This window comes from Lissotriton vulgaris, chromosome 5, assembly GCF_964263255.1.
Source record: "Lissotriton vulgaris chromosome 5, aLisVul1.2, whole genome shotgun sequence".
NCBI classification, from domain to species: Eukaryota; Metazoa; Chordata; class Amphibia; order Caudata; family Salamandridae; genus Lissotriton; species Lissotriton vulgaris.
In genome coordinates this window covers 1,343,954,790-1,343,980,151 of record NC_141693.1, presented here as the reverse complement: position 1 = coordinate 1,343,980,151, position 25,362 = coordinate 1,343,954,790, and the positions used below count along the sequence as shown (strand labels likewise).

The 25,362-nt window shown below is 49.9% G+C and overlaps 1 protein-coding gene across 1 annotated transcript in view; it reads left to right on the top strand.

The window, feature by feature from the left end:
• SYCP1 (synaptonemal complex protein 1) overlaps positions 1–25,362 on the top strand; it is a 5,090,281-nt gene that overhangs the window by 1,137,975 nt on the left and 3,926,944 nt on the right. The window contains exon 10 of the mRNA XM_086919665.1: positions 7,360–7,468. Within this exon, the coding sequence (XP_086775791.1) occupies positions 7,360–7,468 (109 nt within the window). The remainder of the gene's footprint in view (positions 1–7,359; positions 7,469–25,362) is intronic.

Here is a 25,362-nt window from a genome sequence, read left to right as displayed (position 1 = left end):
TGTCATCCAAGCCTAACTAAGTATAGAGGAGATACCCTTTTACTGGAAAAGGAATAGGTAACAAATGCAAAACAACAAATTTCCTTTTCAAAATCTTTGGGGGCTGGAGAATCCTTACAGCGACCAGCCTATGGGTGTGAGGAAAATCTTTACACAGGTTACCAAATTTACCAAATGTACTGATATTTTAACAAGATTATTAATAAATAATACATATCGAAGCTCATGTGTGAAAGTGTGCCCTTGTCCAACAATTGTTATTTGACAAAAGTAGTTCTGTAAATTTGATAACCTGTGTAAAGATTTTACATGCTTGGACTCAGCCCTGCAATCGACCAAGTTAAAGATGGCTACATTGTATTTTTAGCAGGTGTTAGAAACCTGGGATGAAGGGGGCTTAGCGTGGCTTTCAAGCTCGCATCGCAGGTCTTGTGCAGCCTTGCTAATATCCCGAAGCTGTGTTGGCGAGTATTTGCCAAGGAGTTGTTTGGAGAAACGCCCACTTTCCATGTCAATAGCGATAAATATCGCTGACATGCAAAGCAGCACCAAAACGGTCGCTTTCACCATAAAGCTGTCGCTAACAGCTGTTATTGACAGCTTGCTAATAGGGCGATAGAAATATTGCCTCTTTAGAGGTAAAAAGTGCCGCTAAAGCGGCAATACCGCCCTTGCTAATATGACCCAGAGTGTCCTCCAGGAAGAGCCTCACCGAAGGTAAGTAAAATTTTCTTTTATCACCTGTTTATGGTGGATGGGGATTTATTCACATGCCTGAATCATTCCCCGTCATCGAGACGGGAGTCTCCGGTATATAAAAAAGCAGTGCTTAGTAGTGTAGCAAATTGAAAAGAGGCCTAGGCCCATTTCCCTTTTGCAACCCATAGCGCTTGTTATGTAAAAAAAAAGGCCCAAACGTTTCCTTGAACCAATCAGAGCTCCTCACCCTCTAGAACACTCCTGAGAGAACCTTCTGCCCCTCAGATTTTTCTACCGCACGTTGTGCTAGGGAGTCTCCTTTGAGCTCTGCTCAAACTCTTTACTTCTACTGTATTTTGACTTGGATTTTTAGGTTTCTGCATCAACCATGTCTGAGAAAGAGAAAAAAGGATTATTTAGAGCTTGTTCAACCTGCTCCAAGAAGAGGTTGTTTACAGATGACCCTCACAAGGACTGCATCTACTGTCTCTATCCAGACCATAAGGCAGCAGATTGTAAGGTATGTCGTACTTTTTCAAATAAGACATTGAGAGATCGTGGGGGTAGGCTACTGATCTGGTTTCAGAAAGTCAAAGCCAGGAAGGAAATCCTCTCAAGTGAGAGTGAGGAGGAATCTGTGGCGTCTAAGAGATCTCAGAAGAGAAGTAGATCTCCTCAGGCACATTCCTCAGGGAAAAGACCTGCGAAGGCCCCAAAAAAGACCACTCCAGGGTCTTCAGGGCGCAGTCCCTCAAAATCCCCTTCAGTCTCATCTAAGGGGAAGAAGGGATCTGCTGGTGAGGTTAAAGGAGCAAAAGCCACCTCAGATCCACCACAGTCACCTCAGAAGATCAAGATTACCATCAAACGATCTTCTTCTGCGCCTTCTGAGGAGAAATCAACTCCGTCGGCGGAACCGTCGACTAGAAAAGGACCATCGACGACGACGAAAACACCTCAGTTGTTGACAAAAAAGGATAAGGCTGGTGAGAAAACAGTGTTGACGATTTCACCGTCGACGACTATATCGAGGGTGTCGACAACCGTGTAGACGGCGGCGGCGGCGACGGTAGCGTCGACGCCGACAGCGTCGACGACGGCAGCGTCGACGAGGACTGTGTCGACGACGGCAGTGTCGACGGCAGCGTCGACGAGGACGTCGACGAAGACAGCGTCGACGGTCACTACAACGTCGATGGTAGCGTCGACGACGATGATTTGGTCGACGACGGCGATGGGAATCTCGTCGACGGGCTCATCGACGAGGGAAAAAACACCAGAAAAAAGGTTGGTGCCTTGGAAAAAACCTATTACATCGGAGGTTACATCTCTAAGCAAGGTCTCCCCATTGCTACCGTCTCACTTGCTGGAAAAGGAAGATTCGGAGGAAGATTCGGAGTATGGTATTACCAGTAGCCCTTCGCAATTACAGGTCAAGTACCAGGAAGACGATTCGGAGGAAGAATATGGGGGTTATCAAGAACAACCCCAGGAACAACACCGATATCGACAACAGCAACGAGAAGAGATGACCAGTGTGCCATCCTCTTTGTTGAAGGATCTCCAAGGAATGTTGGAGGATTATAGAAGAAGATACTCAGCGACTTCAGTCGTTCAACAGGCTGTAGAGGCTACTCCACGTCCACGCTCGGTTCCAGGGACTCTGATTCGTAGGAGGGAGATTGTGCCGGAACCTACTGTTAGGTCCCCACCACCGACAACACAAAACGATACCTCGGATGAGGATCAGGAAGATGGTGAAATTGCGGACACAAGTGCAGAATGGCATGACTATATCACCCCATCACCTGCAACTCCTCCGCAGAGACCAGTGGACTGTCCACCGGAGGACATTGGTGGGTTTCATAATTTGATGGAGAGAGCCACTAAGAGGTTTGCACTGACCATGACATAAGAGAAAACGGAATGTTTTCTATATGACTTTAAAGACTCGTATCGGAGATCTGTACGATCTTTGCCTATAGTGTCTCATATCTGGAAGGAAGGATTGAAGGTCATGGAGACGCCAGCGACGGTAACACCTGTTCTGGCCAGACTGGATAAAATGTATAAAGCACCGGTTGATGCTCCATCTTTCTTGTGGGTCATCCCAAACCGGATTCTGTTATCACGCAGGCGGCACAACAGAAATCCAGGAACCCATCTGCTCCGATTGCAACACCTCCAGACAAAGAGGGCAGAAGGTTGGATAACGCAGGGAAGCGTTTTTCTTTAATGTCTGCTCTGCTGGTAGGAGCCGCTAATGCCCTGGCTATATTGGGGAGGTATGACAGGCAGATGTGGTGCGACCTGTCTCCATATGTTAACCTGGTGCCAGATCCAAAGAAGCAGGAGGCGAAGAAAATTCTCATGGAAGGAGAGAGGACTTCGGCTGAAGTCATAGACTGCGCTATGGATATAGCGACCACAGCATTTAGATCCTTGGGAGGAGCGGCGGTCCTGCGCAGGCAAGGTTGGCTGCGAGCAACAGCATTTAGGCCGGAGGTGCAGAACAAAATCTTAGACCTCCCTTTCAATGGAGAAGAATTATTTGGAAAACATGTAGATGACACGCTGGAAAGTATCAAGAAGTATACTGATACGGCAAAGTCTCTGGGAACTCTGCAGTACAGGAAAACCCCTTTTCGTGGCTCCAGGGGTAGAGGACAATCCTCGTATAGAGGAGGATACCAACAGGGGAGATATTCGTCTTCTTATCAGTCCTCATCACAGTCGTACCGTCAGCAATATAACCAGCATCAGTCAGGAGGATACACAAAATCAGCTCCTAGAGGACGTGGCGGCCGAGGAAAGGACAACACCCATAGGCAATGACAACCTCCATCTTCCGGCTCTGTCAGATGCTCCCCTGGGTGGAAAGATTGCTCACTATCTTCACAATTGGCGGAAAATAACAACGGACCAATGGGTCCTCAAAATAGTTCAATTCGGTCACACCCTAGAATTTATTCAGACACCCCCGATGCACAAAAGAGCCAATCATCTGCATCAACTCCGTCAGGAGATTCGGACAATGCTCCGAAAGGGAGCAATAGAACCGGTACCGAAATCCCAGGAAAACAAGGGGTTTTACTCCCAGTTTTTTCTTATCAAGAAAAACAAGCTCCAGTGGCACCCCATCCTGGATCTCAGATCCTTAAACACCTATCTCAAGAAACAATCTTTCAGGATGGTATGTCTACAGGACATCCTTCCGTTGTTAAACCCAGGGGATCATATGACCACATTGGACCTACAAGACGCGTATTTCCACGTGCCGATACATCCTGCACACAGGCAGTACCTTCGGTTCTGGGTAGCCGGAAAACATTACCAATTCAGGGTACTACCATTTGGCTTGAAGTCAGCGCCAAGGGTTTTCACGAAATGCTTGGCTCCAGTGGAGGCTGTGTTGAGGAAGCAAAGACATGAAATATTTCCTTACCTCGACGACTGGTTAGTCAAAGCAACATCAAAGACACAAGCTAGAGCGCCAACGCAAGTTTGCATAGACTTATTCGCCGATTTAGGATTGACTTTAAACGAGGAAAAGTCGAACCTCCACCCAGCAAGAGTGATCACATTTCTGGGGTCAATATTGGACACGGAATGCAACAAAGCGTTTCCTTCCGAGGAAAGACAACTGAGGATTGTGTCCCTCTTCCAAGACTTGAGAAAAAGAAAGTCTCTTTCAGTCCGCAAGTACAAATCCTTGCTGGGAACAATGTCCTCTTGTATTCCACTGGTACCTTGCTGCAGGCTCAGGATGAGACCATGGCAGGAACAGAATGATCTCCAATGGCGTCAGGCGGAGGGATCCTTCGACGATACGATAAAGGTGACACCAGTGATGCTGCAGGCAGCAGAGTGGTGGACGCAAAAGGCAAATGTGTCTCAAGGACTGACGTTTCTAGCAAGAGCAGCTCCGCTAGTGGTAACGACGGATGCATCATTAGAAGGATGGGGGAGCTTTCCTTCAGGACCTTCAAGTCAGCGGCCGTTGGAAAGCAGAGGAGCAGCAATTACATATAGATCTGCTGGAGCTCAGGGCGATCCGCTTGGCATTACTGGCTTTTCTGCCAAGGATAAAAGGTGGGCCGGTGTTGGTAAGAACAGACAACACCACGGCGATGCATTATGTAAACAAGCAAGGGGGAACAAGATCTCTCTCCTTGTCTCAGGAAGCCTAGGAGATATGGGAATGGGCTATTCAGCAGGAAATATCATTGACAGCGGAACACCTCCCGGGGGATCAAAACGTCAAAGCGGATACTCTCAGCAGGCTAAAATCGTCCTGCCACGAATGGGAGCTAAACCAGGAAATCCTGGACAGCGTCTTTCGGAGATGGGGAACACCGTTGGTGGACCTCTTCGCTACAAGGGAAAACAGAAAATGCCAGTACTTCGCAAGCTGGATTCCCCAGAGGGGATCTTGGGGGAATGCGTTTTCCATGGCATGGTCCGGCATCTTTGCCTACGGTTTTCCTCCAATTCCTCTTCTCCCCCGCGTACTGGTGAAGATCAAGAAAGAGCTGTGCAGGCTGATCCTAGTAGCCCCGTGGTGGCCCAGACAACACTGGTTCACGGAACTGCTACTACTGTCGGAGGACCGTCCAATTCGGTTGCGCATGATTCCATCGCTTCTGACAATGTCCAAGGGGCAGGTGCGCCATCTGGACCCGAAATCCTTGCAATTAGCAGTCTTTCTCCTGAACACTGTGAGTTTAGCCATCTGAACATCTCACAGGAATGTAAGGAAATCCTGTCCAAGGCCAGAGCGGGGAGTACCAACAGAACCTGCAGGATGAAATGGAAGAGGTTCTGTCTGTGGTGTAAGAGACATGATGTTCACCCTCTTACTGCTGCACCTCATCAGATTATACCGTACATTCTGCTGTTAGCAGAGTCAGGATTAGCACAAGCCTCCATCAAGGTGCATTTGGCTGTGTTATCCCGCTACAGGAGGTCATCGTCAGGCCCATCTTTATGGTCCTCAAGGATTATCAAACAATTCATGAAAGGAATATTCAGAGTCTTTCCACCAGTAAAGCCTCCACCACCTTTATGGAATCTGAATATTGTTCTCTCTAAATTGATGAAGCCACCATTTGAACCGATACACAGGGCAGACCTGAAGTTCTTGTCCTGGAAAGTGGCTCTTCTCATTGCATGGACTTCAGCGAGAAGAGTAGGTGAACTACAGGCGCTCATGATTCAGGAGCTTTTCTTGCAATTTCAAGAGGATAAAATGATTCTCAGGACAAACCCGAAGTTCATTCCAAAGGTGCCAACTGATTTTCATTTGAACAAACCATTGGTGCTGAAGCTTTTCTTTCCGCATCCATCAACAGCGGCAGAAAGAGTATTACACACTCTGGACGTTCAGAGATGTATGAAACTTTACTTGAAGGAAACTAAGGCGTTTCGCAGGTCTTCCCAGTTATTCGTCGCCTTCAGCGCACCCAGAAAAGGTTTCCCGCTGTCATAGAGGGGAATTGCCAGATGGATTTCCAGTGCAATTGTCTACTGTCATCAAGCTGCTGGAAAGCTTTTGAGTGCACGAGTCCGTGACCCATTCCACGAGGGCAGTGGCCACATCCACTGCATTATTTGGAGGAGTGCCAATCCAGGATATCTTCAGAGCAGCAACCTGGGCATCTACGCACAGCTTCACCAGGCACTACTGCTTGGAGGCAGCCGCAGAATCTGATGGGGTGGGAGAGGCAGTACTGCGGAATATCATCCACTAACGGTGATCCTTTCTTGCATCCCTCCATCCATAAGTTCTTTTGTTTACAAAGTCACATTTTATATAAGTATGTATATTTGTATATGAGATTATGCTTCATTTTCTAATGGTATTGCATGATTATGTAATGTATCAGGAAAATGTACTTTGTTTTTTCACTGCTCGCTATTCTCATTCAGGCATGTGAATCTATGAAAGTTCCAATACTGGAGTAAGAAAACAAGTTACTTACCTGTAACTTTAGTTCTCCAGTATTGGAATCTTTCATAGATTCACATGCACCCACCCTCCTCCCCTGAGAGGCTCACCTCGGATTTAGCACAACAAGTGTATTATATGCACAAGTGTGCGAAAAATCTGAGGGACAGAAGGTTCTTTCAGGAGTGTTCTAGAGGGTGAGGAGCTCTGATTGGTTCAGGGAAAAGTTTGGGCCTTTTTTTACTTAACAAGGGCTATGGGTTGCAAAAGGGAAATGGGCCTAGGCCTCTTTTCAGTTTGCTACACTACTAAGCACTGCTTTTCTATATACCGGAGACTCCTGTCTCGACGACGGGGAATGATTCAGGCATGTGAATCTATGAAAGATTCCAATACTGGAGAACTAAAGTTACAGGTAAGTAACTTGTTTTCTTCTGGGTTAATTCACTGTTTGTTTGTTTGGCTGTTTCCTCCTTTACTCATTATACGAGTTTCTGATTTTACAATATGCTTTACAGTTGTATGTGGTAAAACTGTCCCTTATCAATGGAAATGTTAGTGCCTGTTGTTTTACAATTTCAATAAAACTTGTACTCATGCATGTAATTGTGCCAATTTTACTGTATGACAACATGCGTAATTGCAATTCCACAAAATTGGAAATGGGGGTATTTGTGTTCTTACAGGTATATTTAAAATGTTTTTGTTTTTAGGTATCACATTGGGTAAAGCAGAATCTGGAAAAGGAAAAAGAGCTGTCAGACATAAAATTTGAGTTAAGCGACTCAAGAAAAAAGATGATCGAATTAAATGAAACTGCAAGTAAGGTTTTCAAGATCACCCTTGAGTATGAGTCTTAGTTTTTTTCCACAAGCAACATTTTAAATACTTTGTTGTCCATGAAACTAGAAACTATTTAAATGTCTCCCTTTATGAATACATATATTTTCTGACATTTTTCAAATGGTGGCTATTTGGCTTATTGATTCAGATTACTAAAGGGGGAGGGGCAAACAAATAAATAATTACACAGGAGGTAAGTTGAAGATTTGTAGCAAAAAAGATTGCAGATTTCTTTTGGACAGATCTAAAGTTTATTTTATTACAAATCTCCTGAATGATAAATGAACTTTTTAAAGTACAGATTAGGGATTTTGCCATGCACAGGGCACTTACCACCATGGCTGAGGAATGACGGCAACGAGACCTGCACCCTATGCAATGCCAACAAGGGCGACATCCTCCGCGTAATTTGTCTATGCGAAGAACTGTAACAGGCATGCCAACTGCTTCTCAAAGATCAATTTAAGCGAAGAGGGATTGGCACCAGAAGGCAAGCACTGCCTGAATTCATTGAACACGCAACTGAACTGCAGATTTGTGAAATTCTTGAGAGTGGCCGAACAGAGAATGCCACAACTGGCGGAAATCATTAAAGACTCAGGCCGAGAAGCAGATGGGCAATAGGACCAAATGGCACCTTATGGAACATGACTGCCTAACACCAGTGCGATACCATTCAGCAAGAGAGAGATCAAGGTAGAGCACATGGGGCAGACATGGCATATGGCTGAACAGGATGAGAGCTTAATACAGAGAGACCGGCACTCTCAACTATATGTTTTATTCTGCTTTGCTGAGTTTCTCTGTTTATGGAAAAATGTTACGGGTTTTTATAATTGATGTTTAAAGAGTTTTTTTTAATTTGTGTTGCAATGGTTTTAATTAACTATGCAAATAAATAAACTTAACTCCTGAGTGATAAATGACATACTGTACAACCTAGAAAGATATGGTGGAAGTCCTCATTGCCCGTATGGTGACTTTAGAGAGGACATCCCCTTAGTGTTTCCCTCCTCTATAGAAAAAGTATTTTTAGGTCAAAGCCTAACAGACAACACAGCTTAGTGGTTTCAAAGACATACTGAAGACATGCTACCTAGGGATGCACTCCGTCCATTGCTTACTATTGGCTTTTTGTTTTTTAATTCACATTTGCTTGCTTTCTGTTCACTGGCTTTATTTGTTTTAGCCAGTCGACCATGTCTTTTTCCTTCCAGTGGAGCATAGCCTGTTTACCACCTCTCTGATTGACTCCTTCTATTTTTCCAAGAGTGCTCACTTTTCAGGAGCTCTTTTTTAGGTCGAGCCTAAGCAGAGCTTGACCTGTAGGCGATCTGTTGTATTACTTTGTGCAGTGATGGAGTATTGTGTCGGGCGTGAGCAGGGGCACGCACGTGCGTGCATGCGTTTATCTTGTTTCCTTCTGCATTCTATTTCATTTTATTTTTTTTTATAATCAATTTTTATTAAACTTTTTATAACAACAGACATATTCATTGGTTGCAGTTCAATAATCATCAGAAAAGCATGACAATGCAGACAATCGACATAGAAAAGGGCGATCCATCGAGTTATATCACGGCAGTCCATACCGTGAGCATAATTGCATATATAGTAAACGATAAGACAGCCAGATCATCAGGGTGTAAGCATATTGAACCATTTCCCCCATACTTTACTGAATAAGGCGGGGCACACCCGGGCTTCGAATAAGGCCTCCTCCTGGGTCCCACACCAGTCCACTCCTCTCCTCCAACCTTTTACAGTAGGTGCCTTCGTCTGGGACCAGTACACTGATATATCTCTCTTGGCCACCGCCAAAGCTGTCCCCAACAGGCGTTTGTCCGCCCTAGAGTCATCCAAGCCATTAAACACCCCCAACAGCAAACGTAGCGGGTCATGTGGAACTTCCCATTCCACGGCCTGCGTGAGCTCCCGCTCCACACCCCTCCCCCTCCCCCCAAAAAACGTCTCCAAAGCTGGACAGCTCCATACCATGTGGTGGACTGGGGCGGGTTTCAACCGGGCCTGGAATAGACGAGTCGGGGTGAGATAAGCCGCATGCAGGTAAAAAAGTTGGACTAGACGCAGCTTGGAGGATGTGGTCAGGGTCTTAGGAGCCATAAGAGCATCTCTCCAGTCTGCCTCCTCTTGGGGGCCAAGCCAGCCCTCCCAGTGAGCCCAGAGCCGATCTAGGGAAGCGGGACCATTGTTCACCAGGGTCCGATAAATACGGGACACTCGCCCCCTACCCCCTCCCCAGATCTCCCATCATCACCTGAGCTTCCAGCGGGCTGAACTCTGGAAGGTAGACAGGTGACGAGACGTGTGGGTGGAGGGCATGTCTGAGTTCTAGGTATTTATAGTGTTGGGAGTGTGGAAGGGCATGGCGCTGTTGCAAGTCCGCGAAGGAGCGAACGTGGTCTCCCACCCAGACATCTCCGAGCACTGATATTCCGATGAGGTCCGACCGGCGAAACGCCTGCAGAGACCAGACCTCCTGCATCCAGGATCCGTGCCAAAGTGGCGTCTGCCGAGTAAGTTTCCGGTCCTACCGCATGTGGCGAACAGCCGCACGCCAGGCCAGAAACACCTTCCTAGTGACCGAGGGCAGGGCCTATGGCACTGGGCTACCATATAAAAACACCTGGATCCGCAGGAAGTCCGACATGCTGAGTTCCACGCGGTATGTCGGGTAAGACCAGCCGCCCGCATACCAATCGTGGATGACAATGAGCTTCGTGGCCAGGTAGTAGAGATGAAGATTGGTCACCCCCATACTGCCATCAAAGGGGGGAATTCGACAATGCGCCAGAGATAAGCATGATCTCGCCCCTCCCCAGAGAAACCGGGTGAGGACACCGTCCAGCTCGCGGACCCAACTACCTGGGAGATGGATAGTAGTGTTTTGCAGTATGGAAAGAAAACAGGGGAGGACCATCATTTTGAAGAGTGCACTCCTACCCAGGGGTTAAGGGGAGGGTCTGCCACCTCTTGAGATCCGCCCTCAACCGGATGACCAGAGGCGTAACATTCAACGCCCATTCGGGTTCTGGCAGAAGAGCTATCCAAACACCAAGGTATTTGACCGAGTGTCTCCTAAGGGGGATATCCGACTGCCTGTCATGGCAGTCTCTGGAGGGATGTAGGGGTACCAACGTTGACTTCGCCGGGTTGAGGCGGAGTCCGGAGACCCGCTCAAAAGCGGCAAGGCACCTGCTAAATAGAGCAGAACATCGTCAGCATATATGGCTATATTATCCACCTGGCTCGAATCCCAGGCCCATCCGCGAATAAGCGGGTCTTGTCGTATGAGGGCCGCCAGGGGTTCCATAGTCAGCGCAAATAAGAGGGGCGAGAGCGGACACCCCTGACACGTACCCTGTTGGATCGGGAATGCCTCAGAAAGCTCCCCATTAATGAGTACTCGGGCTCTGGGATTAGTGTATAGCACTCTGATAAGATGGCGGAACGAGGGCCTGAAATCCATTCTGCCAGCACATCTTGCAGGTAATCTCAATTCACCATATCAAACGCCTTCTCGAAGTCTAAGAAGAGCAATGGTTAGTACGGGGTTAAGTGCTCTCGGTGGGCCAGAGCCAGGTGGAGCCGACAAATTCAGTGGCGAGTACCCCTGGCAGGCATGAACCCACATTGGTCGGGGTGAACAAGGTCCTGCAGGAGGGGTCGGAGCCTCTGAGCCAAGACGGTGGCGAAGATCTTGACCTCCGTAATGATCAGTGAGATCGGACGGTAGTCCCCACAGTTCAGGGAGGGCGGCTGCGTCTTCGGAATAACCACTATCGTGGCGACATCCGACTCGGGCGGGAATAATTTATTTATTTATTTTAGAAGCTTGTAAAGCGCGCAGCTACCCCCGACGGGGGTGTCCCGGCGCTGAAGACATACAACAGCCAGAGAAGTTCAGTGACGTCCAGGGAGATAGAGAATGGGCTAGATCAGAGAGAAGAGCCAGGTCTTAAGTTTCCTACGAAACAGAGGCTCTTATGTCAGAAATCTAAGTTCCGATGGTAGTAGATTCCAGAGTCTTGAGGTGGCCACTGCAAAGGCCCCACCTCCCGTACGTGCAAGACGAAATCGGGGGCAAAGCATTAAGCGAAGGTGGTTAGATCTGAGATTTCGCGTTGCTTGTGAGATCTTCAGTCTGTGCCTCAAGTAAGCAGGGCCTCGTCCATTAAGAGCCCTAAAGGCAAGGGTCAGGGCTTTGAACTGAATGCGTAGTCTCACCAGGAGCCAATGCAGTTTGGCCAAGTGAATTGAAATGGAGTGGCGGTATGGGATGTTGCAAATCAGCCTGGCCGCTGAATTCTGCACTGTCCGCAAACGATTAATGAGGTACGCCGGGGCTCCAACGTACAGACTATTTGCGTAGTCCAAATGGGACGTTATTAGGGCATGGACTACTGTCCTCCGAGAATCAAATGGTAGGAAACTGATGATTTTTTTGATCATTCGAAGCTTTCCGAAACAGGACGCCGGAACTTAATTGATTTGAGTTTTGCAGGAGAGGGCTGTATCAAATTGGAAGCCCAAATTTCGGGCACTTGGACAGGTGCTGGGGGAGGATTGAGTTCAGCCGGCCACCAGAGGTTAGCGGAAATAGGAGATTTCTGATTAAAAAATAAGACTTCCGTCTTATCCGTGTTCAATTTTAAATTATTTGAGGACATCCAAGAGGCGATATTCACCAGGCAGTGGCGAAAATTTGACAGAGAACTTTCAGAGTGGTCTTTAAAAGAAAACACAAGCTGAGTATCGTCAGCATAAAAGATCACTCTGACGCCCCATGATTCCACCACTTTCGCCAAAGGCATCAGGTACACGTTGAACAAAAGTGGGCTGAGAGCAGATCCCTGCGGAACACCCCATGTCACTGGTTTCTTGGTGGAAAAAAAAGATCCTAGCATCACTTGCTGATAACGATCCGTCAGAAATGATTTGACCCAGGCCAGCGGGGTCCCATCAACTCCCACCTCCTGGAGACGTGTAAGCAGAATTTCATGGGAGATGGTGTCGAATGCTGCGGATAGGTCGAGGAGGACCAGCATGGCCTCCTCTCCCCTATCCACGCACTCACGAATTGACTCGGACACTTCTAGTAGAGCTGATTCAGTACTGAAGTCCGGCCTGAATCCTGACTGGGTGTCATGAAGCAACATGTTCGATTCTAGATATTCGGACAGTTGTTCTTGTACCGCCTTCTCCAACACTTTAGCTGGCTTGGGAAGGAGTGAAATCGGCCGGTAGTTGCTAAAACACATTGGATCAACACCAGTTTTTTTTTAAATTGGAAGCAGCATCGCGTGTTTCCATAAGGAGGGGACAACGCCCGATTGCAGGGAGGAGTTCCAGATTTCTAGCAGGGGATTAATCACTAACGGGGCAATATCGTTCAGAATCTGTGCCGGGGCTGGGTCAAGCGGCGAACCTGATTTGCATTTTAGAAATAGTCAGGGCATACTCTTTGGTCAGCGGTTTAAAAGAAGTAAATACTTCGGCACAGGTGGTGTCAAGATCTGAAGTTACTACTGTGCGGTTCTGAAGAATTGTTGCCGTAATATTCGCGATTTTTTCAAAAAAGAAATCAGATAGGCCTTCACTAAGCAATTGGCTGGGAGTGACGGGGCAGGACAAGGCAGTAGGATTAGCGAACTCTTGGTCTTAGTGGAGTTTTTCGCACTAATGATTTTATCTGCAAAGTGCTGACTCATGGTGTTGCGTTTGAGTTCATGAAACTCTTTGAGGGCCAATCTATAGAGGGATTTGGCTACCGGATCATAAGTTTGGCGCCATGAGCGCTCCAGTTTTTTGCATCTGCTTCTATTTTCCCTTAGTTCTTGAGTGAACCAGGGAGCCGAAGGTTTGGATCTTCGGGAGGTGAGGTTCTGCAAGGGCGCGACTTGCTCAATGGCAGCCGAAAGATCTTTATTGAATGTGGAGACAGCTGCATTGAGATCGTCAGAGAATGAATCTGAACTACTCATATGCTTCAGGGCGATGCATGAGACCCTATGCCATTTTCTGCCTTGTTCTCTAATGGCAAATTCCCTCTACTACCACTAACCCCTTGAGTCAGATTCAAACTTTGCATGGAATCTAGAAGATGATTAGCATGAGTACAGTCACTTACGTCCACATGGTGGTTGAAGTCTCCTAGTACCGTGAGGTGAGGGTGTTTGAGAGACAAATCTGCAATAGCCGCTTGCAGTGCAGTAATGGCGGGCTGAGGGGTATTAGGGGGGCTATATACCAGGGCACCCGAAAAGATGGCCGTATGGGCATCAGAGATGGAAAAGTATAGTGCCTCTATGGGCCCTATATTCGGGATTTTTCTGGACGTGATCGTTAAATGAGTCTGTAAGATAACCGCAATTCCGCCTCCGGACTTGGTGCCTTCACGGCTTATTCCTGTGAGGCGGTATCCCGGAGGCAAGGCAAGAGAAATATCTGGGTTGGAGGAGTCCTTAATCCAAGTCTCTGTAATAAAAAGTAAATCCCAGGACATTGATGAGAGCAGCAGCCATATGTCACTAGAGTGGCATGGCAAAGAGCGACAATTCAATAGGCCCGCCGAATAGGTTCGTATAGGAGTGGAATGGGCTTTTGCTGACAAATGGGAGCATTTTTTATAAGGGGGAAAACAAAGGGGCAGCTGTTACATTTAAAATGGAGGGGGCTAGACAATGCGAGATTACACCGAGCTAATGAAATGCAGATTTCCTCGCTCATGTCCAAGAGCTGGGATCTAGACCAGACTTGCCTGTTTGCGGAATAGAAACCGGCAGCATAACTGAACTGGCCCTAGGCACGGAGCTGGCGCGGAGGGGCGTAGACGGGCTCACTTCGGCGCGCCACCGGCGCGCCCGCTGCGCTTCCGATGCCAAGGAACCATTTATGCCGGTGGGGCGGGAGGGGCCGAGCACTAGACCGCTCGCCAGCTCCTCGCCTCACTCAAGATGGAGCCCGAAGTGGTCAATCCCAAGCAGTGCCTAATCGACTGCAATGGGGAAGATAGCGCTTCCAGGAGTGCAGTAGAGGTTCCAAGTAAGTAAATGCAAGCGCAGAGTGCGCGAAAGAACGGTTTTAAGATTCTGGCAGAGTCAAGCTAAAAACGAGTGCAGGTGCCAGTGAAAGTGCAAATTAAAATACAAAGAAAATAAATCTCTGTCTCAACCCAACACACGCTATCACAGGGTCCCGGCTTCGGCCTCAAGACCTTCACACTCAGCTATTAGTCGTTGAATGTGCAGCTTTCTCCGGGTTTTATGCCGGTGGGGCGGGAGGGCCGAGCATTAGACCGCTCGCCAGCTCCTCGCCTCACTCAAGATGGCGCCCGAAGTGGTCAACCCCAAGCAGTACCTAATCGACTGCAATGGGGGAGATAGCGCTTCCAGGAGTGCAGTAGAGGTTCCAAGTAAGTAAATGCAAGTGCAGAGTGCGCGAAAGAACGGTGTTAAAATTCTGGCAGAGTCAAGCTAAAAACGAGTGCAGGTGCCAGTGAAAGTGCAAATTAAAATACAAGGAAAATAAATCTCTGTTTCAACACAACACACGCTATCACAGGGTCCCGGCTTCCGCCTCAAGACCTTCACACTCAGCTGTTAGTCGTTGAATGTGCAGCTTTCTCCGGGTTTTATGCCGGTGGGGCAGGAGGGGCCGAGCACTAGACTGCTCGCCAGCTCTTTGCCTCACTCAAGATGGCGTCCGAAGTGGTCAACCCCAAGCAGTGCCTAATCGACTGTAATGGGGGAGATAGCACTTCCAAGAGTGCAGTAGAGGTTCCAAGTAAGTAAATGCAAGCGCAGAGTGCGCGAAAGAACGGTTTTAAAATTCTGGCAGAGTCAAGCTAAAAACGAGTGCAGGTGCCAGTGAAAGTGCAAATTAAAATACAAGGAAAATAAATCTCTGTCTCAACACAGCACACGCTATCACAGGGTCCCGGCTTCCGCCTCAAGACTTTCACACTCTGTCTCCACCACATGGCGGAAAAGAGCCAACAAATGGGGGGGTAAAATATCCCGAAAGGCTGCATATAACTCCTGCGGGTACCCATCGGGACCAGGGGTCTTCCCGGGGTGCAAGAGCGAGACAGCGTCATGGATTTCCTCCAGGGTGAAGGGGCGGTCTAAGGCAGGCTTCTGCAGTCTCTTGAGGGAGACACGGCAGTCGGGTACCAGTCCCGTCCAACAAGGCAGCCAGCCAAGCGCCCAGGGAACGAGCGGTGTAGAGGGACGTGTAGAAAGCAGCAAATGTTTGTGCAATGGCCGAGGACGTCACTTGGAGGGCCCGGTGTCCAAGCGGACCTCCGGAATAATACGGTTGACTCTGGAATAGGACACAAGGTTGTGAAGGAGCTTGCCATTCTTGTCTCCCCACCCATAAATACGGGCCACCGACGAACGCCAAAGCATTTTAGCAGATTCCAACGAGATACGGCGTATCTCGTCGCGTATCATGGCAAGTTGCCGGGAGGCATCCCTCGCGTCATTAGTGAGTTGAGCTGCTTCAAGTTGTACCGCTCGGGATTCCAGCTGAACAAGTTGGGCTGTCTGCTCCGATCGTTTCGCATGGACCAGTCCTCTGGCCACCCCCGGATAACGGCCTTGCTCGCCTCCCACAGCGTCCCCGCGAGGGAACCGAGCCAGTATTGGTGGAAAAAAAATCACGCAACTCCTGACCAAGTGACTCCACCAACGCAGGGTCCTGCAAGAACCAGGCATTTAGCCGCCAAGTCGTTATCGGGCCCATTGGAGGGAATCCGAGGCGGAGGGAGATGGGAGAGTGGTCCGAGATCCCCCTGGGCAGTATCGCGGCCCCAGAAACTAGCTGGCAGTCTGTGGCCGGCGTCAGAAGAAGGTCGATTCGGGAGTGAGTATGATGGGCTGCTGACGTGTGGGTGTATTGTTCCCCACGGGGGTTCCAAACCCACCACACGTCACAAAGACCAAGGGCTGAGGACCAGCCAGAAAGGAGCTTCGCGGAGGCAACACGGGCTTCGGATGGGGTCCCCGCCATATCGCGCAGGGGCTGCAGAACGGCATTAAACTCCCCTCCCACCACCATAAGACCCTGCGGGAGAGAGGAGTTTACTTGTGTAAGGTGGCGAAGTGTTGGAGGCAGAAGTGGGGAGATGTAAAGACATAGGAGGCTCAAGGGGCGCCCCTCAATGGTTCCTGCGACGGACATGTAGAGGCCCTGCGCATCAGTCTCAGCTGTAATTAGGGTAAAGGGGAGCCCTTTTCTAAGTAAAATAGCCACTCCCCGGGAGCCCCGTGTAAAACCAGAGTGCCAGACCCTGTCAAACCCATAGCGAGCTAGGAAATTGCATTGTGTACCCAGGAGATGTGTCTCTTGGAGAAAGAGAATGTCCGGCGTGTGGCGGTGAGCAGCGCGGAGGACAGCCATACGTTTAATTCGGTCCAAGAGGCCATTAACATTCCAGGAGAGGTTGTGGATGGATCTAGTGAGAGTGTAAGTCATCTAAGGGATGGACTACAGAGGGGCGGATAACTACCTGGGACCCTACCCACCCGGAGGGAAACTCCCACCCGAACCTGAGCTCAGAAGCGGAGCCATGCAAGGTGGCGAGCTGCACTTCAACTGTAGAAACCAAGGAAGGAGGGAATTCAACCATCGACAGAAGCACCCGATGCCGGCCCGTAGGCGGCCAAAAATAACAAACTGAGGTAAGATGTGATTTGTGTGTCAACTGTGAGTAATCCAGGGATACATAAGTACCAAGAAGAACTGCAACCAGCGGCCCGTAGGCGGCTAAACAAAATAAACTGTTGAGGAACAATGGTCCCCCGCCCCTTCCACCCCCCCCCCAACTCCCCCCACCCTACACTTCTGAAGTGGAAGCATCTGTTGACCAAGACCCCAATTACTGACTACACCACAGAAAGGTGATTTGCTACTCTAAAACGTTTAGCAAAAAATCAGTCGGTAGCTTGGCTGAGTCAGACCCCCCCTCCATATATACGGATGCATGCCGACAGTAGATAGCCATGGAGTGGATAACCAAAAAGTCACAAGATGGTTCAAATCTAGGCTGGCAGTGAGAAGATAAACCTTGGCCGGCTCTTCCAGCGGAGCCAATGGAGAGCCCCCTTCACGGGGTCAGAGACTGGTCCGCCAGTACAGGTTTCAAGGGTGAAGTGCAGCACACAACTTGGAACAGTGATCACACCCCCTCCTCCCCACCAGAGCCTCGGATCACCGGGCTTCCAGACAGGTCAGAGTCCGACATGGACCTCCGACTGGTAACATCTGCTTGGTGGGCGCTACCCATGTCGATAAGGGAGGACCCTAGGGTGGGGGAGAGGGCCCTCTGGCTTGAGGTCTGAATCGGGGAGCACCGGTACCGTGCCCCCGGCGACCGAAAGCCCCCCACCCCCTAGGCGGTTGCCCGCCATCTGGGTCCAGTGCGCCGCCGCTGCGCCTTGGGCATCTCTTGGCCGGGCCGGGCCGGGCCATCGGTTTTGGGGCAGGGGGGGGGGTGGCCACACCAGGTAGGAGGGGCCGCTCCTCCGTAATCCAGGTCCAAGCCGCCTGTGGAGTGTCAAAAAAGAAGGTTTCATCCTGAAAGAACACTTTAAGGCGGTCGGGAAGAGGTGCCCGTATGGGAGGCCCATAGCCCTGAGTTTATGCTTGACCTCGTCGTAGGACCGGCGTTGTGTCTGCACCTCCCTAGAGTAGTCGGGGAGTAGCACTGGACCTTGCACCCTGGCGGTCTCCAGAATCGTATCCCTGTCCCGGAAGTTGAAGAGTAGAAGGATAATGGGGCAAGTGGGAGCTCCAGGAGGGGGTTTAGGAGCGAGGGAGCGGTGAGCTCTTTCCACCGCGAACCATGGGGAGAGTTTCTCTTTGGGGACCCAGGACTGGATCCATGCCTCGATGAAGGTGTCTGTAAACCCCTTCTCCACCCCCTCCGGAAAACCTAGGAGGCGCAGGTTGTTCCTCCGGGACCTATTTTTTGCGTCCTCGGCCCTGCGATGAAGCTCCGCGGTCTGTGTCTGCAGGCGGGCCACCTGGGATTTAAGAGCGCCCATGTCATCCTCCACAGTGGACAGACTAGACTCTGCCTCTGTAATACGGGCTGCGGCATTGCGGAGATCTTGCCGGATCAGTGCCACATCAACTCTCACTTCACCAATCCTGGTTTCCACCGAGGCCTGCGATGCACTGATCGCTTGCAGGATAGTGGAGAGGTCCTCCCCGGTCACCCCAGGCGCCATCGCAGACCCAACCGCTGGGTCGCGATCAGGCTTGGTGAATTGGTCCATCGTTGTTTGGGTTGAGGGGGCCGTGACCTGAGAAGCGTGGTTCTTGCTCATGGTTCCGAAGAGGCAGGTGGAGGCGCCCGATTGGGGTTCGCAGGAGCGCCTATGCCGCGGCCCGCGGCCCGGTTTGGCGGCCGATCCCTCTTCCAACCCCTCGCGATGGAGGGAGGCGGCCGGTAAGCGGGGTAGCACTCCTCGACAAGAACGTGGCGTCCTGCGAAACCCTCTCAATGGGCCCAAGACCCCAGGTCCCCCCCACAGGCCCCATTCTCAGGATTTTGGGCCTCCAGGCGGGAAGGTGGGGGGCAGGTACACACTCGGGCCACCCGACACAGTAACCGATCTGCCCCCGCCAAGTCTCAGCCCCCCTCACAGCCCGCAGTTGATGGGGGGAAGAGGGGAGACCCTCCAGTCCACAGGTTCATGTAGGCCAGGGGTCCTGACAGGCCTCTAGAGCCGGGTGTGAGAAGTTGGCCTGATATATGATGCTCACTAGTTCTAGTGATCACCTTGTATCAGTCCAAACAACCCTTATGGTGATTGGTTGTAAGTCAACCTTATAGACCAGCTATCCTAATGGTAGCATGGACAAAGCAGTCTTAGGCTAAACTCTTTTGGCATGTGAAGCCAGCTGTTTTACCACATATAACCCCTTGAATACCAAGTGAAAGGACACCACACAGGTTGTTATGAAAATAAACAAGTATTTATTAACCCTTTCGATGCTGATGACGAGCTCAGCTCGTCATCACCCACGGGTGTCGTGTGCTGATGACGAGCTGAGCTCGTCATGGTGCCACTAAAATGGCATTTTCCAGCACAGGGGGGGGAAAACGCCCAGCAGCCATGTGGTTAACTAACATACACCTCTGAACTCTTTATGAGATCAGAGGGCTAAGCACATGACAAACTCTTAGGAAAAATACGTTTAAGTTGCACGAATTACAATGGTGCCCTAGGGGCACGACAAACCATATACTAAGTAAGTGGAATGTGAAAGTCAATAATAGGAATAGAGCTGTCCAGAGGCTGTAGGATCGCTGGGACCACGCTATACTAACTTGAGGTAGGTAATAGGAGGCCCACGGAACGCGTGTGCAGAGTGTGAACTCACACACGAGATGCGTACAAACGTCTATGGACAGTACAGTTTAAGAAAAAGGTGAGTACGGACGTCCCTGACTAGATAGGACCAAAACGACTGTGGAACTGGACACTAGGAGAGTCAAGCTACCCTTGAGCACCGAAATGCTCGTGTTACCTCACCCACAGGCTGCGGGTGCATAGGTGCCAAGTCGTGTCGGGTTCCGGCGTTGAAGTCTATGGAGCCTGGAGGAAAAGATGCTGCAGGCGGTCAGGAGGAAGATGTCCGGTGTGATCCAAGGGTGGATCAGTGATGAGAAGAACCTGAAAGCAGAGGGGACAATGTTCAAAGTCACTAGCCAGTGACTTGAGTGGAACCAGATGTCGTCGTCGCGATCAGGTGAAGGTGGACGCTTGTCTCTGTAGCCACGTGGACCAGGTGGTGTCTTCGACGACCAGGATGGAGGCACGAGCTGTCCCACGCAGGCTCTCGCTGTCGGCGGTGTCGGCTTCGGATTAGGAGTCAACAGGCCTTGGCAAAGGCAACCCACGAGGTGAGTGGAAACGGCGTCTGGAGTGGACCAGGAGGGTCCGGGATGCTCCTCTTTTGGAAGGGAGCAAGGGCCAGTCTGGAGCAACCAGACCAGCAGTGAAGATGTCGGGTTTCGTTGTCTAGGAGGTCACAAGGCAGCCGGCAAGTGACCAGACAACGCGTCGAGCAGCAAACAGGCAGAAGGGCCCCACGCAGATCTTGTGGATGTTGGAGGGCTGGTCTTCGGTGCAGGAGCTGCTCGTGGTCGGGGCTTCTCAGTCCCCAAAGCACTTGGACGAGGATACCTCTAAAGTCGTGCTGGAGCGAAGTGCTGCTTCTTTCAAGATGGCCGGTCCCACGTGTCTCGTCGCACCCACGGATCTCAGCTGTGCTGCAGATGTAGGTAGAGGGCGGAGAGGTCTGGGAATCCAGGTCTCGTCGGGCTCTGAAATCTGGATCCGGGAAGGAAGACGACAAAGTGAAGCCGCTGGACGCTGATGGTGCCTGCTTGTGCAGGGTGGACACTCCTTGCCCACAAGGGAGATTTCTTCAGTCTTCTGTGGAGCAGAACGTCGAAGTCCAGAGTTTCTTCTTGTAAAGTTGTTCAGGATAATCTAATTTGGAATGGGACCATCTCCTACCTTTATCCGGCTAAAGGGGGCTGTACTACGACTAGGTCCCTCCTCTGGGTGGGACCAGGAAGGGGGGTGGTTACACCCCCTATCCTTTGTCCGGTCTTGCGCCAGATCTGGGGTTGGAGTGCCCCAGGAACTGGTTTAGACCGGAGTATGCACAGGGACACCTTGTGTGCCCCAGGCATGTCTCATTCCTTTCAGCCCTGTCCTACCTAATACACAAAATCCTGTCTGGGGTGGTGCTAGCACCTCCCAAGGCAGGAAACCCTTTGTCCAAGCCTCTCTCGCTGGAAGGACTCCCAGCACCAGGAGGTCAGACTTGTGTCTGTGGTGGCAGCATCCATTTTGTGATGCTGAGGCTCGAATTAACTTTAACCGGGGTTCACAGTTACATACATGTCGTGTCCCTCTAGAAGGGTGGAATGCTACCCCCGTCGCCAGAATTGGCGAGGGGGTAGTATTCCAATTCGTATGACACCTTACTCGACATGTTTTGATAATGCTATACCAAAGTTAGCATTATAATGCACTTAAGAGTATATGGTATAGCGTTATCATGGAACAGCTATTAGGACTTGGTTCCGCAAGCTGCAAACGGGCTCAGCTCATGCCAGAGCACCATTGCACATAATTCCAGGCACTCTGACTTCAGGATTGATAAGGCCTGCCATAGGAGTGACTGATAGGAATCTATGTGTCCATTTTAGGTTTAGATATAGGTAACTATATCTAAAGCAAAGGGTGATTACACCACCTTGCCCCAGCTGTCGTGCAGCCAGTTGTGTCTGTTTAGGTGGCCAGCCAGGGGTGGCATAATACATGCTTCAGCCCCTGGTAGGCCCTGGGTACACCTATGCCCTGGGTACCTATCGTACACTGTACAGGGACTGATAAGGTAGCCCAGTACCAATTGGTAATTGCACCTAAGGTACATGGGTGTCAATTTAGAGAGAAAACAGCTAGGCTGTGGGTCTGATTAGCAGGCCCACAGCCAGGGAAAGTCGTAAACCAGTGAAGCAAAAAGCAAAAATCGGGGGTGACCATAGGATTGCAGACCCTACTCTCCTACGTAACCTCCACCCCCCCCCCAAACTTAGGGACATTAAACTAACCTTGACCAGGTGAGTCTTCTTGTTCTAAGTGGAAGTACCTGGAGAGGCCATCTGCATTGCCATGGTCAGTCCCTGGTCTGTGCTCCACTGTAAAGTCCATCCCCTGTAGGGAAATGGACCACCTAAGAAGTTTAGGTTTTCACCCTTCATCTGATTAAGCCATAAGAGGGGCTTATGGTCGGTCTGAATCTTGAAGTGAGTGCCAAACAGGTATGGCCTCAACTTCTTCAGGGCCCAAACCACAGCAAAGGCCTTCCTCTCAATAGCTGACCAACGTTTCTCTCTAGGGGTCAGCCTTCTACTTATAAAAGCAATGGGCTGGTCATGACCATCAATATTCAGTTGAGATAGAACTGCTCCTTCTACCCAACTCAGAAGGATACTGTTTGGACAATGAAAGGCTTGGAGTAGTCTGGACTCTTGAGAATAGGTGCAGTGCACATGGCCTGCTTTAGGTCATCGAATGCCTTTTGACAGCTAACTGTCCACTGAATTTTCTTTGGCATTTTCTTACTTGTTAGGTCATTTAGTGGAGTCACAATGGTTCCATAATTTCTGACAAATTTCCTATAGTAACCAGACAGGCCCAAGAAAGCTCTGACCTGTGTCTGGGTGGTTGGAGGAGCCCAGTCCTTTATGGCCTGTATCTTGCTCTCCAAAGGTTGAACCTGGCCTCCACCTACAAGGTGGCCCAGATATACAACTTGACTCTGCCCTATCTGGCACTTAGTAGCCTTGATAGTGAGGCCTGCCTTTTGCAGGGCCTCCAAAACTTTCCTGAGGTGGATCAGGTGATCCTCACAGGTGGAGCTAAAGACAGCAATATCATCTAGATATGCTGCACATAAGTCATCCAGCCCAGAGAGAACTTGGTTCACCAACCTTTGAAAAGTGGCAGGGGCTTTTTTCAAACCAAAGGGCATCACCACAAACTGGTAATGTCCTCCTGGGGTAGAAAATGCTGTTTGGCCTTGGCATCCTCAGCTAACCTGATTTGCCAATAACCAGCTGTCAGGTCAAATGTACTCAAGAACTTGGCAGAAGCCAATCTGTCAATGAGTTCATCTGCTCTTGGTATTGGATGGGCATCTGTCTTAGTGACAGCATTGAGACCCCTGTAGTCCACACAAAACCTCATCTCTCTCTTACCATCCTGGGTGTGAGGTTTTGTCACTAGAACTACAGGACTAGCCCAAGGGCTCTCTGAGGGTTCAATGACTCCCAATTCCAACATCTTTTGTACTTCTTGCTTTATGCAGTCCCTGGCGTGGTCAAGTTGCCTGTAGATTTTACTCTTTATAGGCAGACTGTCACCAGTGTCCACCTCATGGGTGCACCAGTTTGTCTGACTGGGTGTCAGAGAGAATATATGTCTAAAGGATTGAAGAACCTCTTTACAATCCTCTTGTTGATGTTCAGAGAGGCTGTCAGAAAAGACTACACCATCTACTGACCCATCATCATGGTTCTGAGTGAGCAGGTCTGGGAGAGGGTCACTCTCCTCCTCCTGCCCCTCATCTGTGGCCATGAGCAAGCCCATGTCCTCCCTGTTGACAAATGCCTTGAGCCTGTTCACATGAAGTACTCTGTAAGGGCTCCTGGGAGTTCCAAGGTCCACCAAGTAGGGGACCTCTCCCTTTTGCTCAATAATGGTATGGGGTCCAGACCACTTGTCTTGGCGAGCTGCTGGGGCCACTGGCTACAACACCCACACCTTCTGTCCTGGGTGATACACAGTCAGGACAGCCTTTTGGTCATGCCAAGCTTTTTGAAGTTCTTGGCTGGCCTCCAGGTTTTTAGATGCCTTCTCCATGTACTCTGCCATCCTGGAGCTGAGACCAAGTACATAGTCCACGATATCCTGTTTAGGCTTTTTGAGAGGTAACTCCCATCCTTCCTTCACAAGACATAGGGGTCCTCTAACAGGATGCCCAAACAGAAGCTCAAAAGGGCTGTAGCCAACCCCCTTCTGTGGGACCTCTCTGTAAGCAAACAGAAGGCAGGGTAAAAGGATGTCCCATCTTCGCCTAAGCTTTTCAGGTAACCTTTTTATCATCGCTTTTAGGGTCTTGTTGAATCTCTCCACAAGCCCATTGCACTGTGGATGATAGGGTGTGGTAAATTTGTAATTTACTCCACACTCCTTCCACATAGCAGTCAAATATCCTGACATGAAGTTTGCACCTCTGTCAGAGACAATCTCCTTAGGAAACCCCACTCTGGAGAAAACTCCAAGTAGGGCCCTGGCCACAACATGAGCTGTAGTGGTCCTAAGGGGAATAGCTTCTGGTGGCATGATCCACTACCACCAGTATAAACCTGTGGCTAGATGCTGTTGGGGGGTCCATTGGTCCAACAATGTCAATCCCCACTCTTTCAAAGGGTACCCCCACCACAGGTAGTGGTATAAGGGGGGCCTTTGTTGTGCCACCTGATTTGCCACTGGCTTGACAGGTGACACATGAGTGACAAAACTCTTTAGTGTCATCAGACATATGGGGCCAGTGAAAGTGTGGGGCAAGCCTGTCCCAAGTCTTGTTCTGGCCTAAGTGACCTAAAAGGGGAATTTCATGGGCCAAGGTGAGAAGAAAACCTCTCAGAGACAAGGGGATGACCAGCCTCCTGGTAGCACCAGGCTTGCGTCTCTTGCCTCAGAGTAAAGGAGTCCATCATCCCAGTACACTTTATTGGCACCTGTGGCATTCCCTGCAGCCTCAGCAGCAGCCTGCTATCTGAGGGGTTCCAGAGATGAACAGTCTAATTGAGCCTGCGTCAAGTCTGCCCTGGAAGGTCCCCCTGTCCCAAGGAACTCAACCTGTTCAGGTTCAAGCCCCCCCTCTAGGACAGTTCCTTCTGGGGTCTGTAGGCCAGCCTCCTGTGAGGGCTGATCCTCTACCTGAGGCAAGGGGGAAGGCACAGCCTTAACCCTACTGCTCTTACTCTTGGTTAGTGTCTGGTCCATTGTTCCAGGATCCAGCACTAGTTCAGCTGGGCATTTCTTGGCCTGTGACCTAGTCACAGCAAGGACATGTGCTGACAAACCTAACATTTCCACATGAGTCCTATACTCCACATCTGACCATAAGGAGGATTCCAAATCATTGCCCAAAAGACAGTCCACTGGGAGGTCTGAACTAACAACAACCCTTTTGAGGCCATTTACCCATCCCCAGGAGAAGTTAACAAGTGCCATACTATGGTTGGTAGT